The sequence below is a fragment of the Anoplopoma fimbria genome, chromosome 2 (genome assembly GCF_027596085.1).
Source record: "Anoplopoma fimbria isolate UVic2021 breed Golden Eagle Sablefish chromosome 2, Afim_UVic_2022, whole genome shotgun sequence".
Taxonomy (NCBI): Eukaryota; Metazoa; Chordata; class Actinopteri; order Perciformes; family Anoplopomatidae; genus Anoplopoma; species Anoplopoma fimbria.
Window position 1 is genome coordinate 2,542,634 of NC_072450.1, and position 20,823 is coordinate 2,563,456.

The following is a 20,823-nucleotide window of genomic DNA, read 5'->3' on the forward strand; positions in this document are numbered from 1 at the left end:
GAGCTTTTGCACCTCGGATAAAAGAATCAATCACGTTGAATTGAGTTTATATTTATAAAATAACACTCTGTTCCTACCCGTCAAAATAAAAGCCCTAGACGTAAAATATTCACAATACCTTGTAGTGAATTGTGTCTGGTATTGTATTAAAATTACCTTTGGAAAAAAAAATCCAAACCCATCTTTTAAATCGTGGCAGGAGATGTTTGTGTTTTTCCTCTGTCTGTCTGTGTGATCGTTTGGGTTCTGTCTCCAAAATATATTTAACTGTTTCTGTTCAGCAGCCTGAAACTCATGTGAGGTGAGAAAGAAGAGGAACTGATCCATTAATGAAAAACAAAAGAGCTCCAAAGCGATCAGTTTAGGGATCAAATCGTTCTTTTAAAATCCCTCAGAAAGAAAAACTGTAGATTTCAAGCTTATTAAAATAAAAAAACTGACTTTTGGAAACATCGTGGTATCTTTCAATATTGAAAAGAAAGAAACACCAGAGTTGTTGTTTGTTCTGACCCGGCAGTGACGGTGTCCTGACGGGGTCAAACCGTGTCGTTACTGTCAGCATGAGGTAGAGGAATCTTTAAAAAACAACCTAAAGAGAAGCAGATCTCACAAGGTAACAGTCAGTGTTGAAGCCTTCCTTTCTTATTTCAGAGTCCTCAAATCAATCAGTTATTTTCTGCAAACATTGTTTTAACCTTTTGAACTCGTTAGAAGAAGAAATCCATCAAACTCAAATATCAGTGAAGACGTCCAAAGTCTTTTCTAAAGCGTCCGTTCTAACCGTGGTTATTTCTTCATCACATTCGGACTCTTTACTGCTGGAGAACTTTTAGAAAACAACAAAAAAAGATGTAGAAGACTTTGAAAACATGCTTTTTTTTAAGGCCTTGTAGTGTTTTTGTGGAAGCCACGATGAGATCTGACCTCAGATCAGCTCAGGACGACCAGCCTCCGTCTCCAGCCGTCCTCGGAGAGACGATGCTCTGCTTCGCCCGCAGGAGTCTCTCCAGACACGGCGAGCGGATCTTAAATGGCGCCCGGCCGAGGCGGCGGGGGGGCGGCCCCGAGCGTGAGTCGGTGCTGGAGGAGACGGCGCTGTCCTGGGTCACGTCCTGGCTGCAGAGTGCGGGTGGAGGGGAGGTGGAGGTGGAGGTGGTGGCGGTGGGCCGGCCAGGTGTTGGGTCAGGTGACTTAGGGAAGCAGGTGGGCGACGGGTGGAGACGCCTGGAGGAGGAGAGAGACGCCGCCGAGGATGGAGGAAGAGAGGAGGCGGCGCCATGATGCTGCAGGAGAGAAGAAGGACATTACATTACATTACATTACATTACATTACATTACAGTCATTTAGCAGACGCTTTTATCCAAAGCGACTTACAGGAAGTGTATTCAACATAGGTATTCAAGAGAACTACTAGTCACCAGAAGTCATAAGTGCATCTCCTTTCTTAAACAAGCATCTAAGAGCATAAACCAGAGCAAAAGTATAGTGCAGAGGCAAATTACTACGAAAACAATAAGTGCAACAGACTAATAACAATAATAATAAGTGCTACGAGGAAGGCTCAGGGTAGTACTTCATGAAGAGGTGAGTTTTCAGCCTGCGCCGAAAGATGGGCAGCGACCAGAACCACAGCGAGGTTAAAGGGCCGGCACGCAGAGGACCGATGAACTACATCATGTTCAGAACTACAAGTGATGCAACGGATCGTTAAACTCGGTTTCAGACTATTTATGTTTTGCAAACGTCCCAAAAATCATTTCAACGGCTCTAAAGTCAGTCAACCATCAGAAATTCAAAATGTCATCCTTTTACTTTGTTTTAGTTCATTTATAATGTTTTTCATTCATAAAAACACACCATTCAAATGATAAGGAAATAAAATATTGTATTTTTATGGATTAAATCTTGTCATTAGTAACCTTACCTACATATTGTAACCTTTGCAGAACCTAGGAAAGCATAAATGATGTCCTGATCTCATATGTTACTGAATATTGGAGGGGAACTTTTTTGAAATCCCTATTTTTATTATTATGTTTATTATTAAAACTTTATTTAACCAGGTAGGTCACATTACAAAATCTGTTTTCCAAGAGAGCGTTACAGTATTTCATAAAACAACACAGTATCAACAGCAGAATGACATCACTGATGGACTAGATTTACATATTACATATACAGTTTGTTTTTCTATAATTTACTGAGTACTGCACAAGCGATCAAAGATTGACGAACCCGATCGATGTCGTTTCTTTAATCTTCAATAAAAAAAGAAAACATGACGATCAATTTGGAAAAAAAGAAAGTCAAAGCAATGAAGGTTTGAATGTTTAAATGAGGTCAGCTTAAACTTTTGTTGACCTATATTTAAAATAAACGTCTAAAAAAACAATGAATTCATTTCTGGTGATGATCTGAGAACATTTTAAGCAGAAAGTGAAACTGACAGCAGCAGAAAGTGACTGAATCCTCCGACATCCTCGGTTAGGTTTGTTTTGATGGTTTCCAAATGTGATTTATTCGACACGTTGTTGTTGGAGAGCAGCCGCTCTGGTTTTCCCCTCATCCTGTGACTTCTGCTCTTCTTATGAAACTATGAACTCATCGCCAGTAAAAATACACCGAGGTTATTCGCCCGTCCTCTTCCAGGATTCTGTTACGTAACCTGCTTCTCCTCCTCAGAGACTCACCCCCCCGACCACAAACAGAAGGTTCACTTCAGTGTGAAGGATCTTTACCTTCCAAAGATAACCGGAGAGATTCTTATTTTATTTTTTAATGAATCCCTTATGAAATGTTCTCAGAGCTCATAGTGACATTTAACAGTTCAAATCTGATTATTTTTACTGTCATAGAAGAACATTTTCACATTTAAGAAGCTGTGATTGTTTTTGCTTTAAATGATGCTCAACTAGAAGAGTCTTAAAGCTGCATTCTCTCTCCTGTCCACCAGGGGGCGACTCCTCTGGTTGTATAGAAGTCTATGAGAAAATGACTCTACTTCTCTCTTGATTTATTCCCTCAGTAAACATTGTAAACATGAGTTTATGGTCTCAATCTCTAGTTTCAAGTCTTCTTCAATACAGCATGATGTTCATTTAGTAAATGATGCTCCATTTAGAGTCAAACAGACCATAAAGCAGGGGATTATTGTTCTGAACATCTTTACCTTTTGCGGTTTAGCCGGAGAGCCGTCCTCCGTCGGGTCTGGTCTGATGTGAGGAAACCAACTCTGAAGCATTCCTTCTATTTTCAGTAAAATGCTGAGGAAGCGTCCGCTGGAGGAGAGAGAGAGGAAACACAGGTTTAGGAAAGGACTCAAGGACTCAAGGACTCAAGGACTCAAGGACTCATTTCTGCTGATAGATCCCTTTTCACAGCAGCCATGTCGACACCTCACAGCAGGGCGAACACAAAGAATTGATCGTGGTTCCGTTCCATTTAGTGAGTCACCAGGCACAGCAGCAGAGCCCCGGCCAAACTAAATGGAACAGGGCCCTAATTAGTAATGCTATGAATTACACCTGTGTTTACTCTGCAGTGATTGGTCACACTGGATGCAGTGAAAGCGGGCCGATGGTTTCAGATCATTCCACTGAAGAGCACATGAGCTTTGTGCGTAACGCTGAAGTCAATGAGACTTTTTGAAAACGTTTGATGACGAGGAAACGCCACAGGAAGTAAAAGAAAAACAAGTGAAAGTCCTGAAATCAAAACGATTTGTTAAAGCAAGACTTCACCCGCAATATGACCATTTCTTTATCATTAATTGAAGAAAACTTGAGAAAAGTCTGGATGAATTAAAGTCATTGAACGCGTCCTGCTTTACTTTAATCCATCCAGACTTTTCTCCGTGTTTTGAGGAGAGAAAAACAAAGTTTCCTTTCAGAGTTGAAGGCGACGCAGAGAGAGTGACGGATATAGAAACAAACATTTATTGTTCAGTATATATTTCTGAAAGAACTTCTGATCTTTCTCTTAAACTAAAACGTTCAGGCCCTCATTAAGAAGAATAATACATTTAAGAATAAATGGTTTGCTTTAAAAAACTGTATTAGACGTTATAAACTGCTAACCTATAATTATACATCTTAATGTGTCAGTTCAAGGACCGTCGGAAAGAGGAGATGATGTTTTTTTACAGCTTCCTGTCATTTTAGCAATGTTATTTAAAGAAAACATGCTTTTCCATCCCGTCTGACTCTGAGACGCTGCTGGTGAAGTGAAAGGACTCTGCGTGGATGAACTCTCCTGTCTGCCGTCAGGTGATGGATGTGACGTGGGAGGAGCCTCCAGCTGCAGATTACAGTCAGAGCCCTGCAGCTTACGGACGTCTCGCCAACGGACGTTACATAAGACCCACAAAGCTGTGAGGCCTCGTCTGATTGGTCGACGAGACGAAAGGCACAAAGACTGAATAAATAAAAAACCTGCGGGGGGGGGGGGGGGGGACTAATCTGAGTTCATCGACATTCCTCTCCGTGTGTGTGATGCCATCTGACGGACACACACGAGCGTCACATGACGTGTGTGGAGGAGGAGACATGTAGAGCATGTTCAGGTCCACATGTGACCACGCACACACACACACACACACACACACACACACACACAGAGACAGACAGAGACAGACACACACACACACAGACACACACACACAGACACACACAGACACACACACACACACACACACACACACAGAGACAGACACACACACACACAGACACACACACACACACACACACAGACACACACACACACACACACACACACACAGACACACACACACACACACACAGACACACACACACACAGACACACACACACTCACACACACACACACACAGACACACACACACACACACACAGACACACACACACACACACACACACACACACAGAGACACACACACACACACACACACACACACACACACACACACACACACACACACACACTCTCTCTCTCTCAGGGCTGCGGCCCACACGTGGCAGCAGTAGAAGGACCTCGTTCCATTCAGAGGCTATAAATAGAGCAGTAAGCCCCGAGGCGGCCCACCGAGCCCCGCCCACAGCCAGCACACACACACACACACACACACACACACACACACACACACACAGTACAGTGAAACTAAAGGCCTCAATAAAAATCTCAAAAAAGCTTCATGAAACTTTAACCGAGGTTGCAACTACTAATTATAAAATTATTGATTATTAAATCTGGCTCCGTATTATTTTCTTTATTAATCTCTTAAAGCTACTGTTGGTCACCTTCAGAAACAGACAAGAGAAAACCAGACCAGGGTTGCCAACTCTGTTCTAATTAAAGGAGAATCAATCAACTAAATTATAGCGAAAAGTCTCCAAAGACACATAATGAACGGAAACAACCAACATGGCTGCTGTTGGTGTCGGTCCAATAATTACATTCAGGACCAATTAAATCATTGTACAGTCTTATTACCGTCCTGCATCATCCACGGATACAAGATTTTTCTTTTGATGCAGAGAAAATTTCAAAAATGTTTTTTGTAGAACATTACGAACAAAATAAAAAAAGTATCTCAAGAGTGAGTTTATTTAAAATATTTATTTTTACAATTACTTTTTTCTAACATTTTTATGATACACTAGACTGTAGAATGTCTTTTTCACGCAATTTTTAAGACATACTATGACTTTTAAAGATATTTTCAGAACATAATATAGTATCATACTTTTTATGTATTTTTATGACGTACTATACTATGACTTTTTATGACATTTTTAATATATAGTAAACTTTTATGACATACTTTACAATGACTTTTCTATTTTTTCTTTCTTCTTGGAGGAAAACTTGACTTTATACGCGACTGAAAACGGAAACAAAGAAACGCAGCTGCAAACAAATCCATCAATAGTAAGTATGAATGGTGGAAAAATGTGACTATTTCCTCAAACACTTTTAATATTTATTTCTGTTACTGCCAATGTTTGATGTTGCAAATATTTTGCAAATACATATTTCAAACTGCAAAAAAACAAACTTAAATTCACTGCTAAATAATTCTCCCTGCAATTATTTTAGCTGTAAATCACAGAAAAGTGTATTAATTGACTTTCACATGTTCCTGAGATCAAAGACTGAAACAAGAACTTAAAACGGTCAAAGCACGCCAGCTGGAAACAAGTAACATTTGTGTATTTAGCGTCTTTGAAGTAGTAATACTTCAAGTCTGTGACGTAACGGGAGGCCGTCTGAAGTCCAGACGAGACATGACGCAGGAAAGAACAAATTATGAAACGTGTCTTTTTATCTACTGTAGTCAATCAGCCCTCTTATGCGTTAACTGTTGTTATCAGACATGTGGATACTATTTCCTTATCTGATCTTTTTCTAGCATGCCGTCGTTCCAGCAGCAGAGGTATTTCTAAAAGGTATTTACCCCATGTTTGGATTCTGAAGGACCCCCATTATTCTCTGGATCCGGTCCATCGCAACGCTCTCCTGGAAACTGCTGAGACCTGCAGTCGGAAAAGAGAGAAATCTGTCAGCGGGGCATGTTGAGGAGAGGAGGTCCTTTGCTCTGAATATAAAAACACATCCCTCCTTTTTTACTCTCTTTATTGTTCTCTAAAGACTATTGCAGGTACACAAACTATGTACGACGTCAAATAAATGAACAAGCTCGTCCACAAAACACCAGCACTATAGAACATGAGAGGATGTCCTTCATGGACTGTGACAACTTTACTGCAAGTGTTTTATAAGAAAGAAAGAGGCTTGGTTTTATAAGACTGGACTAGAGACTGAACCCAGAGTCTCTCACATGTAGAGATGAAACATCATGTATGTACAACGTATATGGAGATTGAAATAAAGTTTAAAGTCCTTGATGATGTTTTTAATGACACTATATTGTCACTTTAAATTACTTTTTACGACAAACTACATTATGTTTGATTAAACAGTTTTTATCCCAGACTAAACTGTGCCTTTTTATTACATTTTGAATTACTTACTATACTATTACTTTTGTTTATCATTTCTTATGACATACTATACTATGACTTTTTATTAGTTTTTATTACTTACTATATACTATGAGTTTTTTAATCATTTTTTATGACATACTATAATATGACTTTTTTAATATAATTTTTATGACATACTATACTACGAAGTTTTTTTATCACTTTTCATGACATACTATACTACGACTTTTTATTATGACTTTTTCACTTTTTTGACTACTACTATACTTTTTATGACATCACTGTTCATGACATACAATACTGTGACTTTTTATAACACTTTTCATGACATACTATACTATGACTTTTTTATTATATCATATCGTATATATATATATATATATATCATATATATATATATAATAACTCATATTTGGCACAGCGTGCAGAAAGAGCTGTTCGGAAGCTCATCTCTCACCTGAACCTTGAGCACAACAGAGCGTATTTGATCCCGTCTTTAATCTCTGAAGCAGTTTCACTTTAAAAGGATGTTAAATGACTCGTGATTCCTTTGATCCTTCTGTCATTTGTTTTTATCTGCAGCTGTAACAGTCGTCTGCCTCCATGAGTCTTTCATTTGGACGTTCTGTTTTAATTCTTTATAAATGAACACGCATTCATTGAGAGAATAATATTTTTTGAATCACTTATTGAATCAAAGGAATATAATAATTTAATTCAGCATCAGAAGCTTTTCATGACTCATTAATTCTAATGAATTCTGTATCTAATTATGACATTTATTAAGCATCTTTGGTAAACTCAAACATGTGCAGACTCCACGGGGAACAACGAAAGAATGAGTGAAATCTGACTGATGCTGCACGATAACGTGGCGGCGTATGCAAAGCCATCAGCTATGTTTCTGTTTGGGGCGAGAAAGAGAAAGGAAGGCGCCAATCACCCTGAGGGGACACGTCCTGTTTCTACCCTGATGATGCCACATTGTGAACAACAAATCCGTTGTGAAATCAGCCGTGGGAGAGCTAGTTAACGTTAGCCGTTAGCTGTTAGCAGCCAGTCCTGCTCGGCTAAATAACGGAGAGATAACACTTAAAGTTAGCAGCGGTTGCAGTGAATCAAGTTCAAGCTCTATTCAGAAAAAAAAAGAAAATCCCTGCATTCTCTCTCCTGTCCACCAGGGGGCGACTCCTCTGGTTGTATAGAAGTCTATGAGAAAATGACTCTACTTCTCTCTTGATTTATTCCCTCAGTAAACATTGTAAACATGAGTTTATGGTCTCAATCTCTAGTTTCAAGTCTTCTTCAATACAGCATGATGTTCATTTAGTAAATGATGCTCCATTTAGAGTCAAACAGACCATAAAGCAGGGGATGCTTTAGGGCGGGGCTACACACTGATTGACAGGTCGACACCAGAGACGTATACGCCGTCTCTACGTCACTCCTCCTCAGTCCATATATGGTCACTTCCTGCTCACTGGTTCCACAAAAACCAACATGGCGACCGCCGTAATCCAAGATGGAGACGCCAAAATCGGCAAACTCAAGGCTTCAAAACATCAGTCCACAAACCAATGATTGTCTGTTCAAGCAGACATCACTCCACTATATCTTATATAGATAATAGTTAATTGCTGCTATATTAATGCTCTGAATGTTGCTCATTTGACAATAATCTCAAAGTAAAGCAGAGACTTCTGTTGATCATCAGTTTAAGAGGCATCATGCCAGGATAGAAAGACATTGTGGAAATGTGGGGTCATTAGGATTCATGCAAATTTCCTGGTAATCATAGAATAGTTTAAAAAGTCTAAATATTCTCCAATTCAACAGAACATCCAGTGAAACACTGATAATCAGCCACACTTTTTTGGGATTAGACACTTACGTTCAGAGTACCTGCCTGATCTCAGGCCCCGCAGGATGGACGACAGCGGCGGGATGTAGCGCTGCAGCTCGCCGCACTGTGTGGGACAGATAAGTGGGTTAGCATTCCCGCCATCAGCGCCGCTCCACTCAAAGGCCTCTAACCGCTACTTAAACCCCCCAGCAGAGAGCGCTGCTTATTACATAATCACCACGACCTCCGTTCATTTCATGAGCAGTGTTTGTGTGTTTGTGTGTTTGGGTTGCTTGATTTACAGCTTATCTGAATTACTTTAATTTCTCATTTTGTCAACGGCTCATTGATTTACGGCTAAGTGACTGATAAGCCGGTTGGATGATTAGTCGGTGTTAACACTGAAGCTAAAACACCCACAGGCGCTTTGAATCGACAGCTGACGGGAGATAATGGAGAAACTGATCGCAATCGACGCTCGACTCAAAGACGGACACGTGAAACGCCCTGGAAACCGGCACCGTCGGATCCTCTCACACCGTTTGATATCAGCAGGCCGAGTGTTTGATGCCTCCCTGCTCTGTAGCGTCCTCACTCGCTTCTTTGTGCTTCTTACATTTATTGATTTCCAAAGATACATTGGTGACAAACTGCGAGACATGCAGCAGCTTGTGGCCTCCGGCGGTGTGACGGAGGTGAAGAGGGAAAGAAGATGAAGTGTGAAGCATCTTTTAGCTGCACTGTCATCTTCTGTGAAAACTGCTTCCTGTGAAATCAGGAACGTTCTCAGGGGAATAGGAACCTTTTGAGGAATTCGCTGCGTTTCGACTGCAGGGCCCAGGGTCTATATTCATTTATGGGGACATTTTACACAAAAAAAACCTTCTGAAAGTACAGGAACTCTCAGATTGTGGTTTTCAGGGATGAAACACTTGTGTACCGGTTCTAGTGGTGTAAAGGACCATTGTTGAACCACGGATAAATTACAAAGTTTAACCATCACAGTGTGAATAAAGTTTTACTAACGATCGTTATCCTCCAATAATCAGTAAAACATGAGATCAGGACTTAATTTATGCTTCTCTAGTCTCTGATCTCTGATAATGTTACATTGTAAACAACCAACCTGTGTTTAAACCAACAGGAGAGCTAGTAACGTTAGCAGCACCGCTAACGGATAACAGGAGGAGAGCTAGTAACGTTAGCAGCACCGCTAACGGATAACCAACGGAGGTTCAGTTCAGATTATGATGCGTTCAGGCTCTGTTCAAATTATATCGTTATCATGACGTGTTCACATGTAATCTGTAAAATTTAGTGTTGGTGATAAACTAGAATAAATCCAGTAGTTTGAAGGAGATGTTTTCACATTAATATAAAATAGATATTAGAGATGAATTATGATGTTTAACTTCCTAACACTAGCTCTAAGATTATAATACATCATTAAAACTAATAATGACTAGATCTGTTTTAATCCATAAAAATATAATATTTTATTTCCTTATCATTTGAATTGTGTGTTTTTAATGAAACCAAAAAATAAGATAAATTACAATAACAAAGTAAAAGCATAACATTTTGAAGTTTTGATGGTTTACTGACTTCAGAGTGTTGAAATGATTTTTGGGACGTAGTCAAAAAATGATTAGTCTGATCCGTGTAGACCAGCTGATATAATCAACAACAAAGGGATCTGGATCTGACAATATGGATCATTAATGATCAGTAATTAGTATCGGCACCAAACATGTTTTGATCAGGGATCTCTAAAAGTTATATTTACTTTATTCTTTTGAGCGGATCCCATCTGTGATATAATCTGAACATTGAGTTTTATGATCCGTTGCACCTTTAACCACTTCATTCATAAAAACACAAGTACTCCAGTATCGATGTAGGATCATTTCAGGACGAGGGGAGTATTTGTCTTTGTTCAATAACATTAAAGTAAAGTAAAGCTTTGCTGTCGCCTCTCAACTCACTTTAACAAAGACAAGAGACGCAGAGGAGACAGACAGAGTGCCATCGATCTGAACGAGAGGATAAAAAGTTATTTTCAGATCCGTCTTACATCTCAAAAACACAAACAGAGAACCATCAAACACTCAACAGATGATTCACTGCTGAGAAGCTCTGAAGGTTTGTGTTGCTCCTCCGTACGTCTTCACAGCGTCCACCAGTAAACTACGCCGTCGTCAGTGAGACACCAACAAGGTTTCATTTATTTCTGTGTTTTCGAGGTATAGGAAATGTAAACAACGTGGACTGAAGGAACCCTTTCAGTTCCTTGAAAATGAGTCCTTTTGGCCAAAAGTATGTGGACACTGTGGCTCTTTTTCGTGGTCTTAAGGTTTGGGGAAGACCCATCTCCTGTCAGCTGAAGTGTAACTGATGACAGTGATATCTTCTTTTTCGTAACTATGGTTGTTGTGTCGTATGATGTTTCTTTACATTCAAAGCTTCTATTGATGTTTTCACGTGAAACTTCAAATATCTGGCGTCATATTTTATGACTTCACCCTAAAACAAAAATCTTCAAACTAAATCCTCCTTTTAAAAGGACTAAGCCTGTTTCTTTTTTATTAAATCAACTTTTTTTTTATGAATATAACTCGTCAGTGATGTAAACAATAAGTGGACGCTCAAACCTTTTTGTCCGCAGTGAAAATGTTGTTTTTGAAAGGCTAAACGCCATCAAATATATATTGAAGCAGAATACTTTGTTAGATACAAGCACGTTGTGAATTTTGGAAATGACGATATCTATCGTTTTTCAATACATTTTGACTTTTGAACATTACAACGCTCCGGAGTTATTGGAAATGACGATCCTACGCAGACACAACTGTAATCTAATCCTACAAATAGCACGATACTGCTTACGACGAGCCTGCTTTTAACAGATACCGACAACGATGTCTTCACTTCAACAGACATGTTTGCAGAGGTGTTCATAATAATAAATAAAGAGGAAACATTGATTAGTTTAGCCTGATCTTCATCTGCAACTGTGCAGAAACACCAGCTTTAAACAAAATGAATAGACAAGTAAAAAACCTATTGAAATGATCATTTAGAATTTGAATGTCAACTTTAATTACATTTTGAGCTACTAGTCGTTTCCTTTTTATTACACTCTAGTCCAACTTTTCAGATCAAATGTTGTTATTTTTACGCTGTAATGAAAAATTCTCATTCAAAACATTTATCACCTCATAAAATATGACGCACGGTTATAGATGGAGAGGTTGTTAAAATACGTACAGTTGAACCAGCTTTGAAATGTTAATGGGAATTTCAATAATTCTAATAATATAAAATAAATAACCTCTGAAGGACGGAGTTCTGTGTACTTTCATTTTTATTTTAACCATATTTTGCTGCTCATGCTTCTGTTTTTATAAATAAACTTTTGATTGCTGAACTTTTACATGTAATGGATTTTTTTTATTATTGTGTTTTTTCACTTTTATGTACTTTAAGACAGATTATGAAACCTTTACTGAACATCTGCCATAAGTAACAATAGTACATATGCTAAAAACAAAGTGGAACTGCAGCATAATTTCAGTTTTAAATTCAGCAAACTACCTGAATGAAAGTTATGAAGAAACCAACCTGAGTGGATCAAGTTGAGCAAATATGCGTTTTATTGCTCAATAATTCAGAAACAATGTGTTATTATTATTATTATTATTTCACTTTTAAGTAAATTATCTGAGTACCTTTTTTCCCTCCTTGTATCAAGGGTCTAGAATCTGAAGGAGACTGTTAGCAGGTTAACTGTCCACATACTTTTGGCCGTGTCAGTGACACTGAAACATTTTCTTACACTTCAACCGGCTTGAACTTCATGACCGATAAGACTGCGAGATTCTGTCTTATAAATGATATCTCAATATTTTTGGGTTTTACCGCAAAAAAGGATGTACATCTCCATATTTTCAAATCTTCTCTAAAATACAGTTTTATACGTATGATGTTACCTTCGTCTTCATTCCGGTAAACTAATCTGAATTTAGAGAGAACACCGCCTGTATACGACATTTGTTTGGGTTTCATTATGTTTTTTGTTGACAATCCCATAGAACGAAATTATCTGCCGCTCATTAACGTAGCGTTGGTTCTTCATGTTTCTATTCCTGCAACCTGATTGGATGCTTGTCTGATTGGTTCAAACTAAGTGGATCTGAAGAATTAAGCGTCGACTTGTTGGGAATAAAGTTGATTCAGGAAATTAACTGATATGTGGCAAATTTATTTCAAGGTCAAGAGTCTTTGGCATTAGAGGTTTAGGTCAATTAGCAGGTTGTCTTTTTGATTTTGTCGAGTCTAAAGTCATCAAATTTGCGAGACAAGTCATGTGACCCTGAATCTGAACTCTGATTTTAGACAGTTATCTCAAGGAACAGACAGACAAACACACGGTACGACACCAAAACATTATGTTAAGAGATTTAAAGTGTGTGAGAAAAACATTAAAACAATATCCAGAAAAACTTTGCAAGAAAAAGCCTCTCACCTTCTGTGAGAATAGTTCATGTTCAGTGTCTGGAGGAGTCTTTCCACAGAGTCTCTTCCTGTCTGAATGATGCTTTGACTCCTCAGAGAGCTGCTCGCTGACGGAAGTAAATCCCTGAACCGGAACGACCGCCGAGGCCTGCGGGTCGGCGGGAGAGTCGGCATCGACCCGACGGAGGCCTCCATCTTTAGAGTCGCAGCAGCTCCTCCTCCTCTTCCTCCTCTGGGAGTGGAAGCAGCTTGTAGGAGATTCCCTTAAGGATGGAGATGAAGATGATGGTGGTGATGATGGAGGCGTTAGAGGCGACTCCTCCGCGCTCCGAGGACTTAATCTCTTCGGGCTGCTCTCGTCGTAGTCGTCGTCTTCATCGCTGGCGAGCCAGTCGATGGAGTAATCGGAGTCTGAGGTCGACATGTTGGAGCTAAACTCTCAGCCGGCAGAGAGCATCACGGACCTGACGGACAAACACCAGCTCGTTAGGAACAGCATGTTCAAAAGATGGATCTCTGTGACATTTTTGGATAAATATTTCAACCTTTTAACCCGAGTGAAGCCGACAGAACTCCACCGTAGATCCCAAACGTTACAAAGACAACAAATATGAGCCGATATTTGGAGAAATGTGTGTAAAATGATGCACGAGACGTCTAGAATATTCTCATTTGGTGCGTTTGTGCAGCTTTAAGAACACGGAGTCCTGCTTGAATGTTTCTCTCAGATTGCTTCAATAAAGATCTGAGACAAGATGATTAGAATATAAATCATACAGTCGGGCAGAGTTGAAATAAGGTTATTTTAACAACATTAAAGCTAGCTGAGGGGGAATAAAAAGGAGAAAACATGATGTTTAAGAGTTTAATGGCCATATTAAGACCAGTTAGACACATCGGTCTACATTTTATTGGATTTCAGTCATCAGATGTGGAAGTTGGTAGTAAAAAAAACCTCTTTACTTCAAAAGTTAAACATCCATGTAGCGTTAGACAGGATCCGTCATGTCCTCTGTTCTGTTTCTGGTGTTGTACTATCCGGAGGAGGAGTTTACACAATAATCATATCTAATCTGTCTTCAGTCTGATTCTAGATCTTTAAATGGGACTGCTACACATTAGGCTGAAACATTAATCAAAACAGTTGGAGACAAAACAAATCATAAATCAGTTTTGTCATTTATCAAGCAAAAAACACATAAATCCACCGGTTTGAACCTGTCAAGTGTCTTAAATTTATATATTTTTTAAATATATAGACGGTTAGTTTAAAGACGTCACATTGAGCTCTGTGAAAATGAATACTTCTGTAGAATGAACAATAATCAACATAAACTACCTCAATGCAGACCTACAAAAAATAAATCTAATTAATGAAATCAGTGTTTGTCCAGCAGAATGTAACTCCAGGCAGAAAGTTACAAAAGGTTAATATTAATTTAATTATCGATTAATCCGATGACGATGATCTCACTCTGCTCTTTATCTCGTTTCCCTGATTAATCATTTGGGTTATAAAATATCAGGAAATATTGAAAAAGTCTGTTTTGTATTTACAGCTACAGAACAAAAACACAAATATTCTATTTCCTGTGATAGAAAACCAGCAAATATTCACATTAAAGTCAACTGTTGGCTTAAAAAACATATAAATCAGTTATTAAAATCTTTTTTTTTTAGCTCCAATTCAGACCTTTTAATAAATAAAATGCGATACAATTAAGAAAACTTTACAAACTTTTTGTTGGCTTGACAATAAGTAGATGTGCTGCTGCTGCTCTGGTGTCATCTGGTGTAAAATAGATAAATCCCAGTAAACCCAGTAAACCCAGTAAACCCAGTCCATGTGGGCTGATCCAGCTCCAGCTCCAGGAAGCGTCACAGAGCAGCGCAGCTCCGAATGACTGGAGATTAAATAACCTCCTCCTCCACATGGGCAGGACGTCCAACATTATGTAACACACACACACACACACACACACACACACACACACACACACACACACACACACACACACACACACACACACACACACCCCTCCTCCTCTGTCAGTTCACATGCACACAGTCACCCACGCAACTTAGACATAAAACACACCTCCACCTCCACCGCACTGCATTCATAAAACATGCAATAATTAATAATTATTAATTAATAATTAATAATTAATTAATAATCAATAATTAATGAATACAGAATGCTGAGATCAGAGGACCTGGATGCTTTAAATGATCCTCCTTCCCCGCAACGACCTGTCCGATGGTCCAGGTGAGCTGTGCATGTGTGTGTGTGTGTGTGTGTGTGTGTGTGTGTGTGTGTGTGTGTGTGTGTGTGTGTGTGTGTGTGTGTGTGTGTGAGCAGCAGACAGTCACTTACCAGAAGTGAAGCGTTTTCCCGTCCGGCTCTGTGCGTCGAGGACATGCGGTGCTGATGATGAAGATGATGATGAAGATGATGAAGATGATGATGATGAAGATGATGATGAAGTGAAACAGACGCAGGGAGGGCAGGAGTCCCATCCAAACGCGTGCAGCCTCTCCCTGGGCAACGTGTCCGAGAGAGGCGGGGCTCACACCCCCCCTCCTCACACACACACACACACACACACACACACACACACACACACACACACACACACACACACACACACACACACACACACACACACACACACATTCTCACACACACACACACACACACACACACATCTCTCACACACACACACACACACACACACACACACACACACACACACACATTCTCTCACACACACACACACACACTCTCTCACACACACACACACACACACACACACACACTCACACACACACACACACACACACACACACATATTCTCACACACACACACACACACACACACACACACACACACACACACACACTCACACACACACACACACTCACACACACACACACACACACACACACACACACACTCACACACTCACACACACACACACACATATTCTCACACACACACACACACACACACACACTCACACACTCACACACACACACACACACACACACACACACACACACACACACACACATCACACACACACACACACACACACACACACACACACACACACACACACACACATTCTCTCACACACACACACACACACACACACACACACACTCACACACACACACACACACACACACACACACACACACACACACACACACACACACACACACACACACACACACTCACACACACACACACACACACACACACACACACACACACACACACACACACACACACACACACACACACACACACACACACACAAAACAACTCAAACAGTCAGAAACAGGAACACACGTGATGAATCCAATTAAGCGTTCCCATTGGCTCAGAGCCGCAACACGTGACGTAATTAATGGTGCGTTAAAGGACATCCTGGAAATGTCCGTTATTTAAAGACACGAGATGAGAGGAGCTCCCACGTGTCTGTTATCGAACAGCAGCATGAGGATAAAAACACACAAACAGACTATTTATAAAGATGTGACGGAGCAGCAGGCTATTTATGAACCATGAACGATACCGGGACACAGCTTATGGAGGGCTGAAGGTGCATTACTACAAATACATTTATATATATATATATATATATATATATAATAATATATATATAATGAATAAATACATACATGTTTAAATAAATGAAAAATGACTGAATGAATCAAATAAATTAATTTAATTTATAAAATACTAAATGATCCAATAAATGTGCAGGTTAGTTTCAAAACAAATGAATTAAATAAAATGTATTTAAACATAAATAAATAAAAAATACATAAATAAATAAAAACAAATGAATAAAATAAAATGAATAAATAAATAAAATAAATACATTTAATTTATAATCCAATAAATGTAGTTTCAAAACAAATAAATAAAATAAAATGTATTTAAACATAAATAAATACAAAACAATAAATAAATAAATAAATAAATATAATTTATAAAAGACTAAATTATCCAATAAATGTGCAAAACAAATTAGTTTTAAACAAAATAATACATACATACAAAATAAATAATAAATAAATAAATAAATTATAAATTTATAAAAGACTAAATTATCCAATAAATGTGCAGGTTAGTTTCAAAACAAATAAATAAAAATAAATATAATTTATAAAAGACTAAATTATCCAATAAATGTGCATAAAAACAAATAAATAAAATAAATAAAATATACATACATAAATAAATAAAACTGAATAATAAATAAAAAAATTATCCAATAAATGTGCAGGTTAGTTTCAAAAAAATAAATCAAATAAATAAATATAATTTATAAAAGACTAAATTATCCAATAAATGTGCAGGTTAGTTTCAAAACAAAATAAATAAAATAAATAAATATAATTTATAAAAGACTAAATTATCCAATAAATGTGCAGGTTAGTTTCAAAACAAATAAATAAAATAAATGTATTTAAAAATAAATTATACAATAAATGTAAAAAAAGTTTCAAAACAAATAAATAAAATAAATAAATATAATTTATAAAAGACTAAATTATCCAATAAATGTGCAGGTTAGTTTCAAAACAAATAAATAAAATAAAATGTATTTAAACATAAATAAATAAATACATACATACATATAAATAAATAAAAATGACTGAATAAATAAATTAAATAAATAAATATAATTTATAAAAGACTAAATTATCCAATAAATGTGCAGGTTATTTCAAAATAAATAAATTAAAAATGTATTTAAACATAAATAAATACATACATACATAAATAAATAAATAAAAAATGACTGAATAAATAAATAAAATAAATAAATATAATTTATAAAAGACTAAGTTATCCAATAAATGTGCAGGTTAGTTTCAAAACAAATAAATTAAATAAAATGTATTTAAACATAAATAAATACATACATACATAAATAACAAAAAAATGACTGAATAAATAAATAAAATAAATAAATATAATTTATAAAAGACTAAGTTATCCAATAAATGTGCAGGTTCATTTCAAAATAAATAAATAAATAAATATGTGCAGATAAAGAAAGTAAACAAATAAAAGTGAAGTCAAAGCTTCATGTGTTAAAGCTGCATTCTCTCTGTCCACCAGGGGGCGACTCCTCTGGTTGTATAGAAGTCTATGAGAAAATGACTCTACTTCTCTCTTGATTTATTCCCTCAGTAAACATTGTAAACATGAGTTTATGGTCTCAATCTCTAGTTTCAAGTCTTCTTCAATACAGCATGATGTTCATTTCTATTACTCACTGATGTCAAAACAAACTTTGAAACTAATCTTTTAATATCTTGTCTGTCCTGCAGACCTTAAAAAGTCCCTAAACCATTTAACTGACATAACTTGAGAATCACATGGCAGCATTGATTTGTTTATCTCGCGGTAACAACAGCATAAAGACTGAATAAAGATTTATTTATATCAACAACTCCGTGAAACAAACTCCTGACAGCTTCACCAGAGGCTGGTGACATGGAGTCAAAGCCTGCAGTTAACAGAGCTCTGTGTTAAATCCTCCCCCCCGACACACTGAAACCTATCAGCTGTCTCACCACATAGCCTGACTCCTGTTTTGTTTTTCTGCCCGGCAGTGACTTGCACTTCCACTCAGCTTACGACCACCGAAACCACGATTGTTCAAGTGTGTCACATCCTGTTGGTGATAACATTATACTGGAAGAGAGGCGAAGAAAGGAAACCTTGAACCTTTTGCACATATTTTCCAACAATGGGCCCTTTACATTCAGCCATTCACTGAAATATAACAAACAATGGGTTCATTTATGTTACGTTCTTTTGTTTTTTTACAGAATGGGGTTGGATTTTTGCTGGTCTGGGCACTAAAGGAGGATGTTCTCTTTGTGTTTAATCGTTAAGATGCACAATCAGACAATGGAGTCTTTCCTTTTTGAGACAAATAGAAACATGCACATTTTAAATGCCAGGAGGAGTTTTTATCTGAGTTGTTGTTGATGTCAGTCATAGCGTTTGTGCTTGTAGTGGATACTTAAGTGCAGCTGAGTCATCTGATGACTCCGAGAGAAAATACAGTCTTGTGGATTTTTCACAGTTATTCATGAAGATGATTTGCGACATGTTGGTGGTTCCCACAAAGTAAACTGATTCTGGATAACTAGTTCAAACAATTCAGTTATATTACTAACAAAAAGATCATGTTAATTAGCACATTTTACATGATATAACTTTTTATAATACAGTAAAATAGGATTTTCAGATTTCTAACGTTCAAAATGCTACAGAGCCTCAAAATCAACAAAAGATGGTAAAAGTTTATCAGGTCAAATAATTGATTATAGAAATGCACTTTTCCTACGCTGAAGCATTACGTTGTTAAATTATACTAATTTAGTGGCTGGCTAATTAGCCTACTAGCTTGCTAATTAATTCCACCATGATTTCATGCTACAGTTAAATAACCTGCTGGGCTTGGTCTGTGTTACTTTGACATTTAGCCAGACTTTAATGTTTTTAAATGACTGTTCATGATGTCTGTTAGCCTTTCAATGAGCTTATGCTATTCACTAGTGCTAGCGGTAATTGTCTAACCCCAAGCATGCTGACCATTGTTATGATATGATTAGGAATAAGCGATGTAAATAATCTATTATGGAGACAAAATACTGTATGAACTCTTGAAAACTCTTGAAAACTCAACACAACAATACTTTATTGATTAAAAAAAAGGGAAAATGGAAATGAATCATCAATTAACCAAATCTAAATGACTTTAAACAAAATGCTTTAAAATGTAGAATTAATCTATGAAATGCATTATTAAGCAGTTTGATTATAAAGAACATTTCTTTCCACATTTTTCAGACATAAAACTGATCTGATGGAAGTGAAAGGTCAGGACCAGCTGGTACCTGATATTTAATGAAAGTCCTGATATATTGGTCCTAATCTCAGTATGAGAGAGCCTTTGAGTGTGTGTGCGTGTGTGCGTGTGCGTGTGCGTGTGCGTGTGCGTGCGTGTGTGTGTGTGTGTGTGTGTGTGTGTGTGTGTGTGTGTGTGTGTGTCACATGTGTGTGTGCTTTTTGAAGGGGTGAAATGCTCAAACCACATAATCCCATTCATCCGTGATTAAAAGGGATTGAGCTGCTGCCCTCCTGCAGCGTCTGGGCGATGAGGAGCCGGTGATCGATGCTCCGTCAGCTCTAATGATGCAGAATGAGTGAAGTCGAGTGGGAGCTTAACCCCTCAGCTGCAGACACACAAACCTACCTATGAGTGTGTGATGTGATGACAATAATGTTTAAGAGCGGACAGTGGAGGGATTTAAAACTTGTATGTACAAATGAACGGAGGTACCATATTCAGAATGGATGGCTTTATGGTCTGTTTGACTCTAAATGGAGCATCATTTACTAAATGAACATCATGCTGTATTGAAGAAGACTTGAAACTAGAG

At 37.8% G+C, this 20,823-nt stretch overlaps 1 protein-coding gene across 2 annotated transcripts; it reads right to left on the reverse strand.

Annotated features, from left to right (window-relative positions):
* Positions 1 to 151: 151 nt before the first annotated feature.
* LOC129104682 (uncharacterized) lies at positions 152 to 15,788 on the reverse strand. 2 transcript variants are annotated; one of them, XM_054615495.1, is made up of 6 exons: positions 15,718 to 15,788; positions 13,351 to 13,804; positions 8,874 to 8,949; positions 6,433 to 6,511; positions 3,171 to 3,279; positions 152 to 1,283 (listed from the first exon to the last, which is right to left on the reverse strand). In XM_054615495.1, exons 2-6 carry the CDS (start codon positions 13,762 to 13,764, stop codon positions 936 to 938), a joined length of 1,026 nt encoding a protein of 341 aa, XP_054471470.1. In that variant the 5' UTR covers positions 13,765 to 13,804; positions 15,718 to 15,788; the 3' UTR covers positions 152 to 935. The 2 variants fall into 2 exon arrangements, with proteins under 2 accessions (XP_054471470.1, XP_054471461.1); XM_054615486.1 differs by lacking the exon at positions 15,718 to 15,788 and adding an exon at positions 15,079 to 15,186.
* Positions 15,789 to 20,823: the final 5,035 nt, after the last annotated feature.

Excerpts from the sequence above, each read along its gene's own strand:
- LOC129104682 (XM_054615495.1), bottom strand. The coding sequence starts at position 13,764 with ATGTCGACCTCAGACTCCGATTACTCCATCGACTGGCTCGCCAGCGAT. Across the intron at positions 3,280-6,432 it reads CTTCAGAATCCAAACATGGG|CGGACGCTTCCTCAGCATTT; the intron begins GTAAATACCTTT and ends TCTCTCCTCCAG. Across the intron at positions 1,284-3,170 it reads CTCCGGCTAAACCGCAAAAG|CATCATGGCGCCGCCTCCTC; the intron begins GTAAAGATGTTC and ends TCTCTCCTGCAG.